General features: G+C 37.3%; 1 protein-coding gene across 1 annotated transcript in view; it reads left to right on the forward strand.

The window, feature by feature from the left end:
* The first annotated feature begins 11,856 nt into the window (after positions 1-11,856).
* Positions 11,857-16,418, forward strand: part of ZNF804B (zinc finger protein 804B) — a 502,144-nt gene continuing 497,582 nt past the window's right edge. Inside the window, exon 1 of the mRNA XM_004265630.3 lies at positions 11,857-12,477. Within this exon, the coding sequence (XP_004265678.2) occupies positions 12,370-12,477 (108 nt within the window). The 5' untranslated portion in view covers positions 11,857-12,369. The remainder of the gene's footprint in view (positions 12,478-16,418) is intronic.

Here is a 16,418-nt window from a genome sequence, read left to right on the forward strand (position 1 = left end):
TGTTCAGTATTGTAGGAAATCAGGAAGTGGAAGGTTTCTGTGTGGGGAATGGAAATCTATTTATATCTGAAAGTTAATTAGATATTATGCCTTATTTATAACTAATATAGTCTAATTCATAATGAAAGTATTTTATGAAAAAATATTTAAATTTTCATTAAGACTTTTTGTGTTGGCAGTTTGCCTGTGCAGATGATTTGCATGAAGTGTGATTAATGATAACTAAAGAAACAGGCTAACGGGTAGAAGGAGATGAAAAATTACCCTAATAAAAGAACATTTTATAGGATAACCATTTCAACAACAAAAAAACCTCGATTCTTTGAAATTTTGTGACATAAAACAACTATGTGAAATGTTAATAAAGATAAACTTATAAGCCAGTGTTTACTAGTTTGATTTGTTTACACCAGGCATGAGTTTTCTAGGATAAAGTCTCACAGTTCCACTTCTTTGTAGAAACTGCACAAGGTCACAAGGCAAATAACCAGTTCAACACAATTTGACAGCACAAATGGAAACATTACAAACCAATTCATCTATAACTAGTTGAAAATGTTAAAATAAGCATAGTAAAACTGAAGTTTTCTGGTATATTATTATTCTACTGCTAGATTACATTCTCTGTTTCCTTTCCTTTGAAAGCAGGGATGCCTTTGAGAAGGCCAGATCCATTTTACAGCTCATATGGTACTTTTTATGTTGCTAATGGCATAGATGTTTGTATATACCTTCCATAAAATATAAGAGCCCTGAGTCACATGATATGAATGACTAATATATAAATTTATATTTGAAACACAATATAATAACTAGTTAATATTAATAAAATTATGGAACTTATATATGGAATGAGTACATTGTAGGGTTCATTTATTTCAACTATGGTTCTTGACAAAGGTATAGTGGCTCAATACAATCTTTATTCTGGCTGAGTGACTATGGATTTTTTATAATTATGGGAAGAAAACTGTACCATATTCCACATTCTTACTTGTAATAAAGGTGTGCTTCATGGGCATGTGACGTATGTGGTTGCATAGGGTCCCCCGCTGTAAAGAAACTCACACTTGGTTTAATGTTCTGGCATTGCTTTTCTGAAATTCTTAATAATATTTGAACAAGAGGTCTCTCCTTTTCATTTTGCACTGGGCCCTGCAAATTATGTAGCTCTTCTGCCTGTAACCAAATACTATAGCCAAGACTTCCTTGTATTAAATTATCAGTTACCTTTAATGCAAAACTTCAGTCCTCTGCAAAAATATATGGGTTTTTTTCTCCCATACTTTTGTGTCCTTAAGGTTCAAAAAGAGAAATTATCAAGAGTGAGACCAGCATGGTTTTTCTAGCAGTCATGTGACTTTTGATTTTCGACTACAACTCTTGCAATTTTCTTCCTCTTAGAAAATATGTGAATACTGTTACAACTGCAAGCTATATTACATAACCTCATATTTTCTCCCTCCAACAAAAAAATACAATAAATTCCCTTATATACTTCGCCTAGATTCAGTGATTATTAACTTTACAGACTCTGCTTTGTCTCTCTCTATATATTCATACACACATATTTTTCTTCTGAATCATTTGAAAGTAAGGTACAGACATTTTGACATTTCACACCTAAATAATTAGCTTACATCTCCTAAAAACATTCTCCTGCATAGCCTCGGTACCACCCAAGACATTTAAACTTGATACAATAATATTATCTAATATTATTCTGATTCAAATTTCTCTAATTATCTCTACAAATCCTGTATAGATTTTTTTAAACCTAGCATCCAATCCAGAATCATACATTATGTTTGGTTCTCATGCCTCTAATTTAGTAAAAACAGCCATATTTGCTAATGTTCCTCCAGAGGATTTTCTACTTGATGAAAGTAGGAGCCTGTGGCCTATCCTTCTTTGATCATCCAAGGAGGCTGAATGATATAGGATGCTGTAAAGAGTCTAAGCTTTGATTCAGATGCACATGAATTCTAGCTCTACCACTTAGCTCTGTGACCTTAGATACAGTCTTTAAATTCTCTGAGCTTCAGTTATATTACCCACATTAAAGCAATTGGTGCGGAGATGAAATGGCATAATGAATATAAAGTACCTGGCATGTGGATGACACTCCATAAATATTTCCTCTTTCCATCCTTCCGTCAGTTTATGCTGATAGTGAGATTTTGGTATTGTTTCTTTTTTTCAATATGCAGTGGGGGATTGAGAAGAAGAAAAAAAGGAAATTTTCTGTCTGCTCGTCTTAAGAACCTACATGTCTTGTACCATCTCCAAAGTGATGAGAACAGATTTGATAACATTTCAAGTATACGAAGATTCATTTTAAATTTGAAGAGTATATACAATCAGGTTGTATTTTAGAAATGTGGCACTGGGAAATCAGGAACAGTCAAGTCTGGAAAAGGCACTTTGTGTTTAAATGAATGGTTCCTGCCCTTGAGTGTGACAGGGCCATGTTCCAGGAAAAGCAGAAGAGGGTCTCAGCTACAATGAATTACAGTGCTGTCCATCCTTTTAGACTCTAGCGGGATTCTGAGCACCAGTAGATATGATGGTGGCAGTATTTCTTGGCATTTGCTGGCAGCAAGGCTCTCTTCTTTCTGCACAGTGTTGTCAAATTAGCGCCATAGCTTTGGGAAACAGAGAAATGAGAACAGCAAAATGCTAGGTAAGCAGCAGGGACTCCTGTTTCCCTTTCTTTGATTCTGTCATCTGAAGTCTTTTTCCAGCTCCCGTGCTTCAGGGACTCTTCTTTGAGGAGAGGGAGGAGTGTGGAATGGGATTGGGTGCTCTGCAGTTGGAGATTTTTGGATAGGTTGTGTTTGATTGGTTGTGTATCTCAATTATTGTGGGGAGGCTTTGTCTTTCTCTTGATGACTCAGGGCAACATCAATCAGTATCAGTAGTTTCTCTATGATGTAGTTTTCATTAATCCAGATTACTGAACTGAACTTTTTTTTGTTGTTTTTTTACTTGACGGCATATCTTGGAAAATACTTTTTAACTAATTCCATGAGGTCAGATTGGTTTCATATCCTTTGCCCTATATTGTCATAGTTCACAGAATAAATTTAGCTGTATGACTTGCTGATGTCATTTTGCAAAATTAGTTATTGAATCTAAGTCTGAGGGAACCTTATCCTAAATTGTTTTCTTGACTTTCATTAAATCATCATACTGTCTTTGTTATTTGATCTACTAGGAGGCAATGCTCAAAATATTAAACCTTGTGCTTTAAGGGAGACAGGGCCCTTTAGTCACTCTCAACCCATTTTTAAACTCGCTTGGGTTCATTTCAGGGGGAAATATCACTATCTTAATGATTTTAACATGTTGCAGAAGAAGAATGCTTTCTCTTCCTCCCTCCTCACCTTCCTTCCTCTCTTCTTTTCTTCCCCTCTTTTTTTTTTTTTTTTCTTTCTGGCTATCTCTCTTTCTTGGAATGCCTTAAGCATAAATGGAACTTCATCCCTGAAAGTTTGTATTTAGTCATACAATCTTAATACTTAATTTTAATGAAAGAATCACAATATATCTGTGGTCTCTTTTACATATACTTCTGATAAAGTTAGGAAACTCATACCTGCTTCCCTCCCTGGCTCTGTGGTAGTCCAGGTCAGCACTGTCAGGGCAGCAGGGTCCTAGATTTCTGGTCTTCTAGCTCTGTCCCGTCACAGGAAGGTGGCCTATGTCGCCTATGTTAAGTGGAGCCCACACTGAGGAGGGCTCACACTGAGGGTGAAGGCCTTCACCTACTTCATGGTGGTTCCGAGCTGGGAGTGAGCATGATGAACACTTTCCTGAAGAGCGCACAATATCTGAGTTCATTGCCTAACCCCATCTCCACATCAGGTCCAACATGTTTCCTGGGAAACTGGTAACCATGCTCTGTTCATAAGCCTCATGTGAATCCACTTTCCACCAGCGATAAAGGTGAATAAAGAGAACGCAGAATGCTACCCAGTCACTGGGGACCACAGCGCTGGTTTGGACTGTTACTCTGCACGTGGACCAGAAAAGTACATGGGATTTTAAGCTCACCTCCTTTACTGGTATCAAATGATGACCAGTATACTGATCTTTTGTCCCTTTGCTTGTGCAGGAGATGGCGTGAATGAATGAATTAGCGACCTTAGATTGGTCACAGGAAGAAAGCCCCAAGAAACAAAACAAACAAAAAAATCCACCAGCGTGCCAGGCAGTGGGAGACCAGCTCCATCTCCAATTTGTGTGAGTTGAATATTTTTAAGCTTCCTTGGGTTCTAGTTTCTTCATCTGTAAAATGAAAGACTTAACTTTTTAAAAATATACTTTAAACTTTGATTTTGTAACATATATTAAGGAATGTGCAGATCATATGATGAATATTATCTGCCCCCCAGAATCAACCTCTGCTCCGCCTCCTCTACTGCTTTTAGTGGTTACTAACTACCTTTAGTGGTTACTAAAGGTAACCACTAACCACTAACCACTAACCTGACTTCCAACATCATAAACTAGTTTTTGCCAGTTTTTGAATTTCATATAAATAGAATTATACATTATATATTTCTTTGTTTCTGGCTGTTTTTGTTCAGCCGGATGTCCGTGAGATCCATCCATTTTCTTTTGTGTAGCAGTTTGCTTGTTTTTATTGCTATATGATATTTAACTGTATGAGTTCGCCACAATTTTTATCCATTCTACAGTGGATGAACATTTGACTTGTTTCCATTTGGGGGCTATTATGACTAATTCTTCAATAAACATCTTGTATGTGTATTTTGTTGATCACATACATATGCGTGTGGCATGGAATTGCTGGGTCATAGGTTAATGTGAATACTCAGTTCTAGGAGATGTTACCAGCAGTTTTCTAGAATCGTTGTATTAATTTCAGTACATAATATGTTGAAGTTTCAATTATACCTTATCCTTGCTAATATTTGGTACTGTGAGTATCATTCACTTTAGCTATGTTGGTGGATATGTATTAGTATCTCGTTGAATCTTCAGTTTACAGCTCAAAAAATTTTTATACACAAATTCACAAACACATAACACTTCCCAGATCAAGATATAGAGAACTGACAAGACTCAAGAAGGCTCTCATATTCATTGTAGGGCAGTGTGCCCCACCTAGGAGATAGCCACTGTTCTGACTTCCATCATCATAGATTAGTTCTCCTTGTTCTTGAGTTTTATATAAATAGAATCATGAAGTTTCTACTCATTTATCTCTCAATTCTTTTGCTCATTTTTAGGCCAGTTATATTAATCAATGTTATTACACATATCAGTCCCTTTTCCTTTTCTATTGCTACATGATATTCTGTTTAATATGTTACATTTTATTAACCACTCTTTTGCTAATGGGCATTTGCTTTGTTCTAATTTTTGGCTGCTAGGAGTAAAGCACCTACTAATATTCCTGTATGTGTCTTCTGTAGACATAAGTACTCATTTCTCTTTGGTATTTACCTAGGAATAAGATTGCTGGGCCATAGTATAACTATAAATTTAGCTTTAGTAGATATTGCCAGACAGTTTCCCAAATTGTTTTTTCCAATTTAAACTCCCACCAGTGATATAAGATAATGCCAGATCCTCACCACAATTTAATGCTTTGGCTTTCTAAATTTTAGTCATTCTGGAGGGTGTGTAGTGCTGCTTCAATTTACATTTCTCTGATGAGTAATTAACTGAGCATCTTATGGTTATTGACTGTGTCAATATCTTCCTTAGTCGAGTTTCATTGAAGTCCCTCTCTTACTTTTTAATTCTTTATAGTGATTTGTAGTTCTTTATATATTCTAGATGTAAATTCTTTATTGTGTCTCTGTGTTGTCTGTTTCTTCTCCCAGGGCAACTCGCCTTTTCACTCATAATATTGTGTTTTTGTTGAAAACTCCCACTGTATTAAAAATACACTCTATTAGTTACCAATATTTAAATACTAGGTTATTTTGTATAAAAATACTGATTTATTATTTTTCTTAAATTACTACAAGGATTCTGCAACATTCTTCTTGAAATCTCATTTACCTGAGACTCTCAGTAGCTGCCCACATGAGATGCCCACCATGGTCCCTGTTGTTTCCTACACCAGCATAATTCACAGGTTCACATTCCCAGTCCAGTGTGGCACCCAGTATGGAACCCTGGTCTAAGATCTTCTCCATTTTAACGTCTGAGTTCTGCTAACCAGACCTCTTTTGCCTTGATGGACTTAATCAGTTTAAGGGATAAGAAATGTCACTTTGGGGTGTCATGCACTTAAGAGTGCCAAATCTCTGGCCACCAAATAATAAAGACTTTAGTTCAGTGAGTACATAGTTTCTACAATAGTTAATTTTCCAAGAATCAGGCTATAAAGCATGGCATTTGGGAGGAGAAGTTAAGAGTTCAAATGGTGTTTAATAATAGTGGAATTATTTTAGTTTAAGTAGAGGAAATAGTGGAATTTGACCAAATGTTTCTTAGGATGCAGACCTAAAAAAACTATGCAAACTAAAACTAATAAAAACCAAATTTCAGTGTTTCTTATATATGTATGTGTACACACAAATGCATGTGATAATACAGAAATAAATGAACTGTGCTATTAGCAGGTTAAAATAGAAAACACCTATTCATTCACTTCCCAAATGTCAAATAAGAACTGCTGCATCGGCAAGGTATTGTTTTAGGTGTTAGGACCACAGAAGTGGGCAAAATGGAGACATTCTCCGCTTTCATAGTTGTCACTCAAGAATGAGAAATAGTCAATACATAAATACACAAAAAATATTAAAATATCTAATAGTTTAAAGTGCTAGAAAATAGATTCTTGTAGTAATCAAAAAAAGGGTGGTATTGGTGAAAGAATATACAATGAGATTAATGGCACAGAATAGAGAGCCCAGAAATAAATATACCCCCCCCAAATCCAGCCAATCAATTTTTGACAAAGGAGCAAAGCTAATTCAATAGAAAAAGAACAGTTTTTTCAACAAATGTTGCTGGAACAGATGGACATCAACTCACACACACACACACACACACACACACACACACACATCTAGACACAGACCTTATACTTCTCACAAAAATTAACTCAAGGCGGATCATGGGCCTAAATGTAAAATGTAAAACCATAAAACTCCTAGAAAATAGCATAGAAGAAAATCTAGGAGACCTTAGATTTGGTGGTGACTTTTTAGGTGCAGCACTGGAAGCACAAGCCATGAAAGAAAAAAATAATAAATTGGACTATATTAGAATTAAAAACTTCTCTGCAAACGGCATTGTTAATAAATAAAAAGACAAGCCACATATTGGGAGAAAATAGTGGCAAAACACACATTTGATGATGAAGGAGTGGTATATAAACTATACAAATAATTCTTAAAACTTAATGAGAAAATAAATAACCCAATTATAAAATGAACAATTGATATGAACATACACCTCACCAAAAAAGAAACACAGATGGCAAATAAACATATGAAAAGATGCTCAATAGCATTTGTCATTAGGGAATTGCAAATTAAAACAGCAATGAAATACCACTACACACCTTTTAGAATGGCTAAAATCCAAAACACTGACAACACCAAATGCAGTGCTGTGGACCAACAGAAACTATCATTCATTGTTGGTGGGAGTGCTAGATGGTACAGCCACTCTGGAAGACAGTTTGGTAGTTTCTTATAAAACTAAATATAAGATAGGGGTATTTATCCAAATGAGTTGAAAGCTTATGTCCACACAGAAATCTGCTCATGGATGTTTATAGCAAATTTATTGATAATTGCCCACACTTGGAGGCAACCATGATGCCTTTCAGCAGGTGAATGGATCAACACATTGTGGTACATCTACACAATGTGTATTAGTTTCCTACAGCTGTCTGTAACAAAGTACCACAAATTGGATTGTTTCAACAACATAAATTAATTGTTACGCAATTCTGGAGGCTAGAAGTTTGAAAACAAGGTGTTGGCAGGATTGGTTTCTTCTAAGGGCTGTGAGAATCTGTTCCATGTCTCTCCTAGCTGTGTGCTGTCAATCCTTTGCATTCCTTGACTTGTGGCAGCATAATTCCAATCTTAACATGGTGTTCTCTGTGCCTCTGTCCCTGTGTCTAAATTTCCCCCCTTTATAAGAACACAGTCATACTGGATTAGGGCTCACCCTACTGACCACTTCCTAACTTGATCATCTGCACAGAACCTATTTCCAAATAAGGCCATATTCGAAAGGGGTTAGTACTTCAATATTTGGGGGCGTAATTCAACATAATGGTTAAACTATTCCAACAATAAAAATGAATGAGGTATCGAGCCACTGTGAGACATGAAGGACATTTAAAATGCATATTGCGAAATGAAAGAAGCCAATCTGAAAAAGTGGTATACTGTATAATTCCAACTGTATGACATTCTTGAAAGGGCAAAAAAGGGAGACAGTAAAAAGATCGTTGCTTGCTAGGGATTCAGAGGGATAAAAGGAGGGAGGAATAGGTAGAGCACAGGTGATTTTTAGAGCAGTGAAACTATTCTGTATGAAACTGTAATGGTAGATACATGTCATTTTACATTTTTCAAAACTTGTAGAACATACACCACCAAGAGTGAACCCTTATGTAAACTATGGACTTTAGTTAATAATATGTATCAATATTAATTCATCACTTGTAACAAATGTACCACACAAAAGCAAGACATCAATAGTAGGGAAAATTGGGGGGAAGAGGGGGAAGGGAAAATTGGGGGGAAGAGGGGGAAGGGAAAATATGGGAGCTCTATACTTTCTGCTCAATTTTTCTGTAAACGTATGATATGAAACCATCAGATGGTTTAATAGGGATGTATTAAGATATGTTTAAAAAATATCACTCTGGCTCTTAGATATAGAGAATAAATTGTATACGGAGGCAACATTGGAAGCAGGGAGATTAGCTAAGAGGATACTGCAATAGTTCAAGCAAGAGGTAATGATAGTTTGGGCTAAGGGGGGGACAGTGGATATGAGGATGTGGGGATCAGTTTGGGATGTGTTGATAAAGAGAGGATTTCTCATGATATCAGTCATCTGGTACTCAGCCATGAATCTGGAATCATGTGGATATGTCGGATTGGTTATAGGCTGAAATCCATGCCCTTTGCCGCTCACATCCCCTTCTGTGGAATGAGAACTCATCAGATCAGATATTACTTTAAATAAATGGGCCCTGTAAAATTGCACATGCTTTTTGCTTTTCATATTTGTTGTAATAGGATTTGACTTGTATCTAAAACAAGATAGGCTTTAACATAGGCTTAAAGTGTTTTACTTTTCTTTCACTTTTTCTGAAAATTTTATATTACTGGAGTTGGGAAGAAAGTCTCTCCATTAATAAAGAAGTTAATACAACTGATGAACTTTGCATTTATAGCAACTCTGCAAATAAAAACACACATTTCTGTTATTTAGATTGGGCAAACTAAATCTGAAATATAGGCCAGCAATGATGGAGAATTGTTACATACAATGACATCACACTGATAGACATCAGTCGCAATCTGGCAAGGAAAAGAAGGGAATTGTTCTTCTTTTGTTTGTTTTAAAAACTATTCTTAAAATCAGCTGAGAGTAACAAATGTGCCATTTTTTTTTCCTCAATATTTTAAGATGGGTGGCAAAAAAAATTAGAAGGCAAAGTAAGAGAACAACCATAATTGATTTTAAAACATGGCAAAGTAACAGAATTCGCATCATTCATTTCTAATGAACAAGGACCTCAAAAATTAAATAATTTTTAGAAATTAGAAAATCTTTAAGAATTTAGGAAAATTACTCTAGCCTTTGAAACATTACTGTAAAAGGGATTACTGTGTTTCCTATGGGAAAACTCAAATCCACATAGGATAATAGTGAAATGAACAAGATCATCAAGATAGCTAACAGATCATTTGAATAACAAAATAATAATAGGATGGTATATTTGAATTGTGTGATTTACTTAAGTCAGTCCTTTTCAGAAAAGCATACCTAATTCTTTAAAATAATCAAGCATTATTAGGAATTATATTCACTTGTAGAAGGCAGAGTGTCCTTGGAACTGTTATTTACAGCATGTGACATCATTCATTTTTCTAGTCCATTCAAGGATGTTTACACTTAGGTCCTCAATGCTGTTTTGCTACTTACATTTATGAAGAGTGAGATAGTAATTATAGACTGAGCCACACTATCTCCTTTTAAAATTCCACTTTTCTGGGGCAAGGATTTCACCTGATTTTGAAATTCATTCTTTGCAAATACATTGTTTCCTTTGCATAGAATATATCTAAATGTCTGTATATGAGTAATATTACTTACTCTCAGCTTCGTGAAACATTTTACAACTCTAAGCTGAATAAACACAGCATTGTTAAACACATCCAGCATCTTCATAGAAAGGAAAGGTGGATATGTTGTATCTATTGTTTCTGCTATTTTAATTTCAAAAGTTCTTACCAAGATAGTTACAAAGTAAACAATTCCTACAAAATTTACATGGCACTATCTCAGTCTCAGTAATTTTCAATTCAAACTTTGCAAGAAATTGACACTTTCACCTTATATACTAAGACACTTTCTGGTATGTAAACACTTTAAAAAAAACACTTGAAAAGGACAATCTAAAACCTTTAAAATATTAAGGATATAAGCTATTGTAATAATGTAAACAGAGAGTCAAGCCTTTATTGGGTAGTTACAAAAGTTGTATTCATTGGACTATTTTTTGCTTAAGAGTTTTATGAGTTGCCTGAATAGGAGAATTCTAATTACGTGCTTTCTTTTACTGGTTTCTGTCATTTGTGAGAGGTCCTCAATGTCAACCAGGATGCAAATGAGGATCGTGTTAGAAGAGAAAACTGGGGAGAGGACTGAAATTAATTCCAGTGCTAAAGCAAAAGAAGGGAGGTGACCTTTCATCTTCTCCCAGCACAGACCAGGTGAGGGGGTGAGAGAGGTTACACCCAACCCTGTAAGGTCAGCTGTGAGGGCTTCCTTCTTTCAGAGCACATTTCTGAACGTCTTTAATTCTCAGTGCAGCTCACTCCCTGGTGGCTTTATTTGCAGTAAATGACATAAAGTCCATTAAAAACAACACTTCTGAAGGGTGACTGTTGGGGGTTGTGAAGACACAAATGTCCTATATAGACCAAAACTATCTGCCTCTTTAAGGAAACAGACTTGTAAGCGAATGTTTATAACTCTGGAAATTGATGATAAAAGGATAGATAGATGATAGGAAAAAAGATAGATAGGCACAAGTATACATGTTTCATCTTATTCCTTACGCAAGTTTTCTATCTAAAACTTGCTTCCTCCTCCATACACTACCAACTCTAGCGCGCCTCATCTGTCTGCCCTGTTTGGGGCTGCACAGCACACCTTTACAGCTCGCTGGGGAGCTGTTGCTTCCGCCTGCGGCGCCGTCAGCCGGAGTACGGAAGAAATGCTGAAGGCGAGCCGGGAGTGACGGTAAAGAGAAGGCTCTCCTCTCGCGCACCTCCTCCACCGCGCCCTCCCGTCATCCCGCCCGCCGCAGCACAGTGCAAAGCTGGCCCAGAGACCGGGTGTAGGGACCAGGGGGCCAGGGCGGCTGATGGCGGGATGCTGGGGCTTCGCGTCCCGCAGCCCGGAGAGCCTCCCGCCGCCGCAGCCGCCGCAGCTGTCACCTCCACGCCGAGCCACGGGCGTGCCCCTCGCCTCCCGGTTGGCTCCGAGTCGTCGCGCTAACAGCTCCCACTCACAAGTCTCCGCGTCCCCAGTTCTCAGCTCTCACCCCAGCCTGCCCCGTCGCCTGCCCCGCCCCCCTCCCCGCCACTGCAGAGGGGGGCAGCGATCTGGCACTCCGAGGACCCCCAGCCACTCTCCCCGCACAGGCTGCTGCTGCTGATTCGCGGCGCCGCAGGGCCGCGGACGCTCGGGCCAGACGCTGGGCGCCCGCGCCTGAGCATCCCCTGCGCGCGCACTGGGTGAGAAGGCGGGGGCGGGAGGGAAAGAGAGGAGGACTTGCTGATTCCCTAGCGGACCCAGGAAGTTGTCCTTAAAATTATATATATCGCCGTCCGCGGCTGAGCAGCCACCTGGCCAGAGCAGCATGTGGACTGGCTCGCCGGGTCACCTAAGTGCTCTGTGGCTGCCGCTGCCGCCGCTGTCAGAGCAGCTGCTGCCGGCAGCAGGAGCCCGGCGCTGGGCGAGGAGCGGGGACGCGCGACTGCAGCGTCCCCTGCTTACTGCTGGCCGCTTCTTCTCCGGAGGTGGCAGTCACTGTTGCTGCTGAAAAACCAGCCCACATTTCCACGGCTGGTCGCCTGGTGAGGAGTTGAGACTCTACACCTCCCGCCCGGAACCCACATGGCTTGTTACCTGGTCATCAGTTCGAGACATCTCAGCAATGGGCACTACCGGGGCATTAAAGGAGTCTTCAGAGGGCCCCTCTGCAAGAACGGATCTCCCTCTCTGGTAACCTGCGCGCACACACACACACACACACACACACACACGTTCAAAATCAATATAAACAGAAAGAGATATTGTCCTGGCACAATGAGGGGGTGATGGATAAGCTACCTTGCCCGTAGGTATATTGTGTCTGTTTAGACAGTTTATTGACAGACTGTTACACAGTGAGGGGTGTGTGTTTACATGTGTATTTTCAACACAGTCATTAGCATCTATAGTGCTAGGTATGCAAGTATTTACTGAATGCAGTTAAGTGCAGGCTTGTGAAGGTAGCTCCTGTGTGCTGTGTCAAGTTATGAATCTGCTGATTTGGTCAGTATAGAAAGTTTTAGTGGCACTTTATAACCATACTTCATGAAGTCATCAGTTGGGATTAGTTTAATAATGCTGCATTTACTTTATAAGAAAATAAACTCTAAACATTTTGCATCAGGGTCCGGGCAAAAGGAAAAGTGTTGGATCCCGATAGGATGAAATCTAATGCTTCACTATGTAGGTTCTTCAGGGAAAGCCAAAGAGTTCTTTGTGAAAATATGAATTAGACAGTTTTTTGTACTATATACAGATGTATTCATGTGCAAATTTGAGAGACTGCTATTTAACTTAGTAAACTATTCAATTTAGTTTACTATTTGATGTATTTTTTGTTAAATGATTTTGACCAGAATCTATGACTTCAGTATATTGTCAGTTCATCCCTTAGTACATACTATAAATCATTTTTTTTAAAGGATTCAAATGTGTTTCAAGAAAAAAAAGTCATGATTTAATTTTTAAAGTTTTGGATTTTTAGTTAGTGACTAAGGGTCTAAACTTAAAGAACGATTTTTCTAGTGTAAGGTGAAAACTAGTACTTTAAGTTTTGTATGATATAAAGAGGGAAAATTGAAGGTGTCTGATTTTTATTTATTCATTTTTCGGTTCTCTCCATCACGGTTTAATGTTTCACCAGCATGAATTATTCAAAACTGCAATATATTATAAAAACCTGTGATTAAGGGCTATATGTGATTTGCATGAAAAATCTGAAATCAGAAAGTGCAGGTACCCAGAGATATCACTAGGACTCCTAATTGTGAAAAACTATTGCCTCACATGCTTTCATGTACTGTACAAAGTAGGTCATTGCAAACCCCCTGCAACTATTTAGTATTGAATTAAAAGTGTAAGATGGAATATACTGTTTATATTGGCATTTACAATTAAATTCACAGGGTTAGAAGCGTCTTGAAGGGTTTTAGATGCATAAAGCCCACATTCAATCTTTCTGAGCAGCTGGTCTGAATCTTTCCTATTTTTAAAGATTCTCAGGATCAGAATTTCCGCAGTCTCAGCAAACCACCTTAATGTTTAACAACCCATGCTGTCAGAATCTTCCTTAGAGCAGTCTTAAATTCTTCAAATTTTTCTTTAAGCTCATTTCATCTTGAAACCCTAGAATGTTCCATCTTTCTCATAGATATTTTTCCACCCTTTAAGCTCTGTGGCTGTCTTCCCAGACCCTCTCTGGTTGTGGAAATCTGAATTGGGTAGTGCATTACAGGGTATGTGCCTTAATCATTCACAGTGTAAAGGGAGAATTACTTCATAGTTCTTACATTGTTTAGTTTCATTTAAGTTAGTTAGAACGTGGTGTTAATCTTCCAAAATCTATAGGGTTTGCAGAGGGAATTTCTGTCACAAGGTCAAAAGGTGTCCTGCCTCCCTCCCACCCCGCACCCCTGCCGCCCCATTATGCTCCTTCATCTCCCAGGAGCCTGAGTGACCCCATAGGGACTGGACATATGAATGTGGATGTAAGAAGACAGCCCATAACCCACATGGCCCTGCTGGCTGACCAGAGGCTCACACCCACAGGACGCTATTCTTATTCATTATTGGGCTGGTTTTCACTAAAATACTGATTCGTTTACTTTTACCTAGGTTCCACACTTTGATTCACTGGGCTGTTCTCTCCAATGTTTACACGTTTGACTGTACTTAAATTACATTTGCATCATTTTAAAATATCTGAATTAGTCTGCGTAGGTATTTCCTAAACCTGATTTATTTTGTCTTCTTTTACATTTTGCTATGGAATTCGAATGACTTTTTCAAGGTTTGAAAAGTTTCTCACATGAGATGAGCAGTATGTGAAAATTGATGTTCATTCATTCTCTGTCACGGGCAGGTTGTTAAGTCAGAAATGCATTCACATTGCATAACATTTAGTCTTTCTCCCTAAATTGAAATAGGTCACTATCTTCTGGACCATAGACCCTTGAGAATTTAAGTAATAGTTCCCTGGTCCAGATGAGTTTATATTTGCCTTCTTCATTAATGAGTTGCAAAGCATAAAACTGAAAGCTGGTTATACATCATTTTTCTTTTTATATTCAGAAATACACCCCCCCCCCAAGTTACTTTCAGGTTAACATAAGTTTATTGATTTTTTTATCAGTACAAATATTAAACTCACAGATCCATAGTATACAGTCATTTATTTTTTATTAAAATATATATCTACTCTGACAGTAATTTTTTTCCAAACTTAGTTCCCAGAATGGCCTCAGATTGACCTCTATGTCAATGACTTAGTTATTTCCAGTCACTGAAACTCAGTTTATCTGCGATTATGGATTGGGGTATGACTCACTGATTTAACTCATTTTCACTAAATTCTACAATGATCTCAACTTTGGTTCTTACTTTTTCAATCTGAGTGTTCTGCCTATTTTAATCCATACTTTTCTGCTTTAGTAGAGCTGTTTAAAAGTAGCGCATAACACAGTTATTGAATAAGACTATTTTGTAACTTTGTTATAGAATGGAGAAAAACCACACTTCCTTTTTCCTATAATGAGTTTCTTCTTTGGTAGTTCTGATATAAATACACCTGGGTAATATGAATTTAACATGTCAGTGTCTTATAATTCTTCAGTTATATATTTAAAGCAATTGTATAATTTGTCATGTTCAAATCACGTCTGTAGAATCTGAACACGTGATATTAAACTAACAGTAAAAAAGGCAATGATTATATTTATATACACTTTTATTTCAAAGAATTTCATTTAGAAAACATTGAATCATTATATGGAACTCTTGTAGTAAATACTCAATGGGATACTTGAGAAATAAATAAAGCATTGTTTTCCCAAACAGTTTTCACAGATCAGTGAACTGAAAATCCTAGAGTGAAATGCAGTTCCTATCTTCAAAGTGAAAACATGCAAATGTCTTATCTGTTACATCTCTCTTCTTTTTGGTGACTTGGTATGAAAAAAATAGCTTATTGCTTTTCATCCTAATTAGGATGTGAATAATTGATTTGAGTTAGTTTATGTTACTTTAAATCCAGGGATAGATTAAAGAAAAGTGACAGAGAGTATTGCATAGTGCTTATTGGTAAGTCTTCAATTTTAGAAAGTAAATTTATACCCTCCCACATTTTAGGATATTTATCCCCCATCATATTCCAAATCTATAATATGAATGAATGATGACTTTAAAAATCATACACACATGCGCGCGTATTTACACATAGATAGAGATGTAGATACACACATTGTTACCAGTGCTCAAGTATAGGAAGTTACCTATATATTACGTTATAATCTTTACTGTCAGATATGTTAAAGGTAAAACTTACAATCCAGGAACTTAAAAGTTCTTTTACCACCATGTTTGAATTCAAATAAACAAGTAATATCCTCTTGTAGTGTCAAAAATATATTTGAATAGATTCTTAGTTATCTTAAGTAATGTAAAATATCATCTCAAATTTAGAGACAAGTGTGGTTTGTTATAGTTTATTTAATCTGTGTGTGGTCAGTATTAAGACTATCATTCAGGATATGTAGTGATTAAATGTTAATGATAATCATTTTTGTATATTTTATCTGTGGTACATGGTTAGCTTATTAGAGTGGTACTTCTTAAGAAGTGCTTATTCCTGGGAA

This window comes from Orcinus orca, chromosome 9 (genome assembly GCF_937001465.1).
Source record: "Orcinus orca chromosome 9, mOrcOrc1.1, whole genome shotgun sequence".
Classification (NCBI taxonomy): Eukaryota; Metazoa; Chordata; class Mammalia; order Artiodactyla; family Delphinidae; genus Orcinus; species Orcinus orca.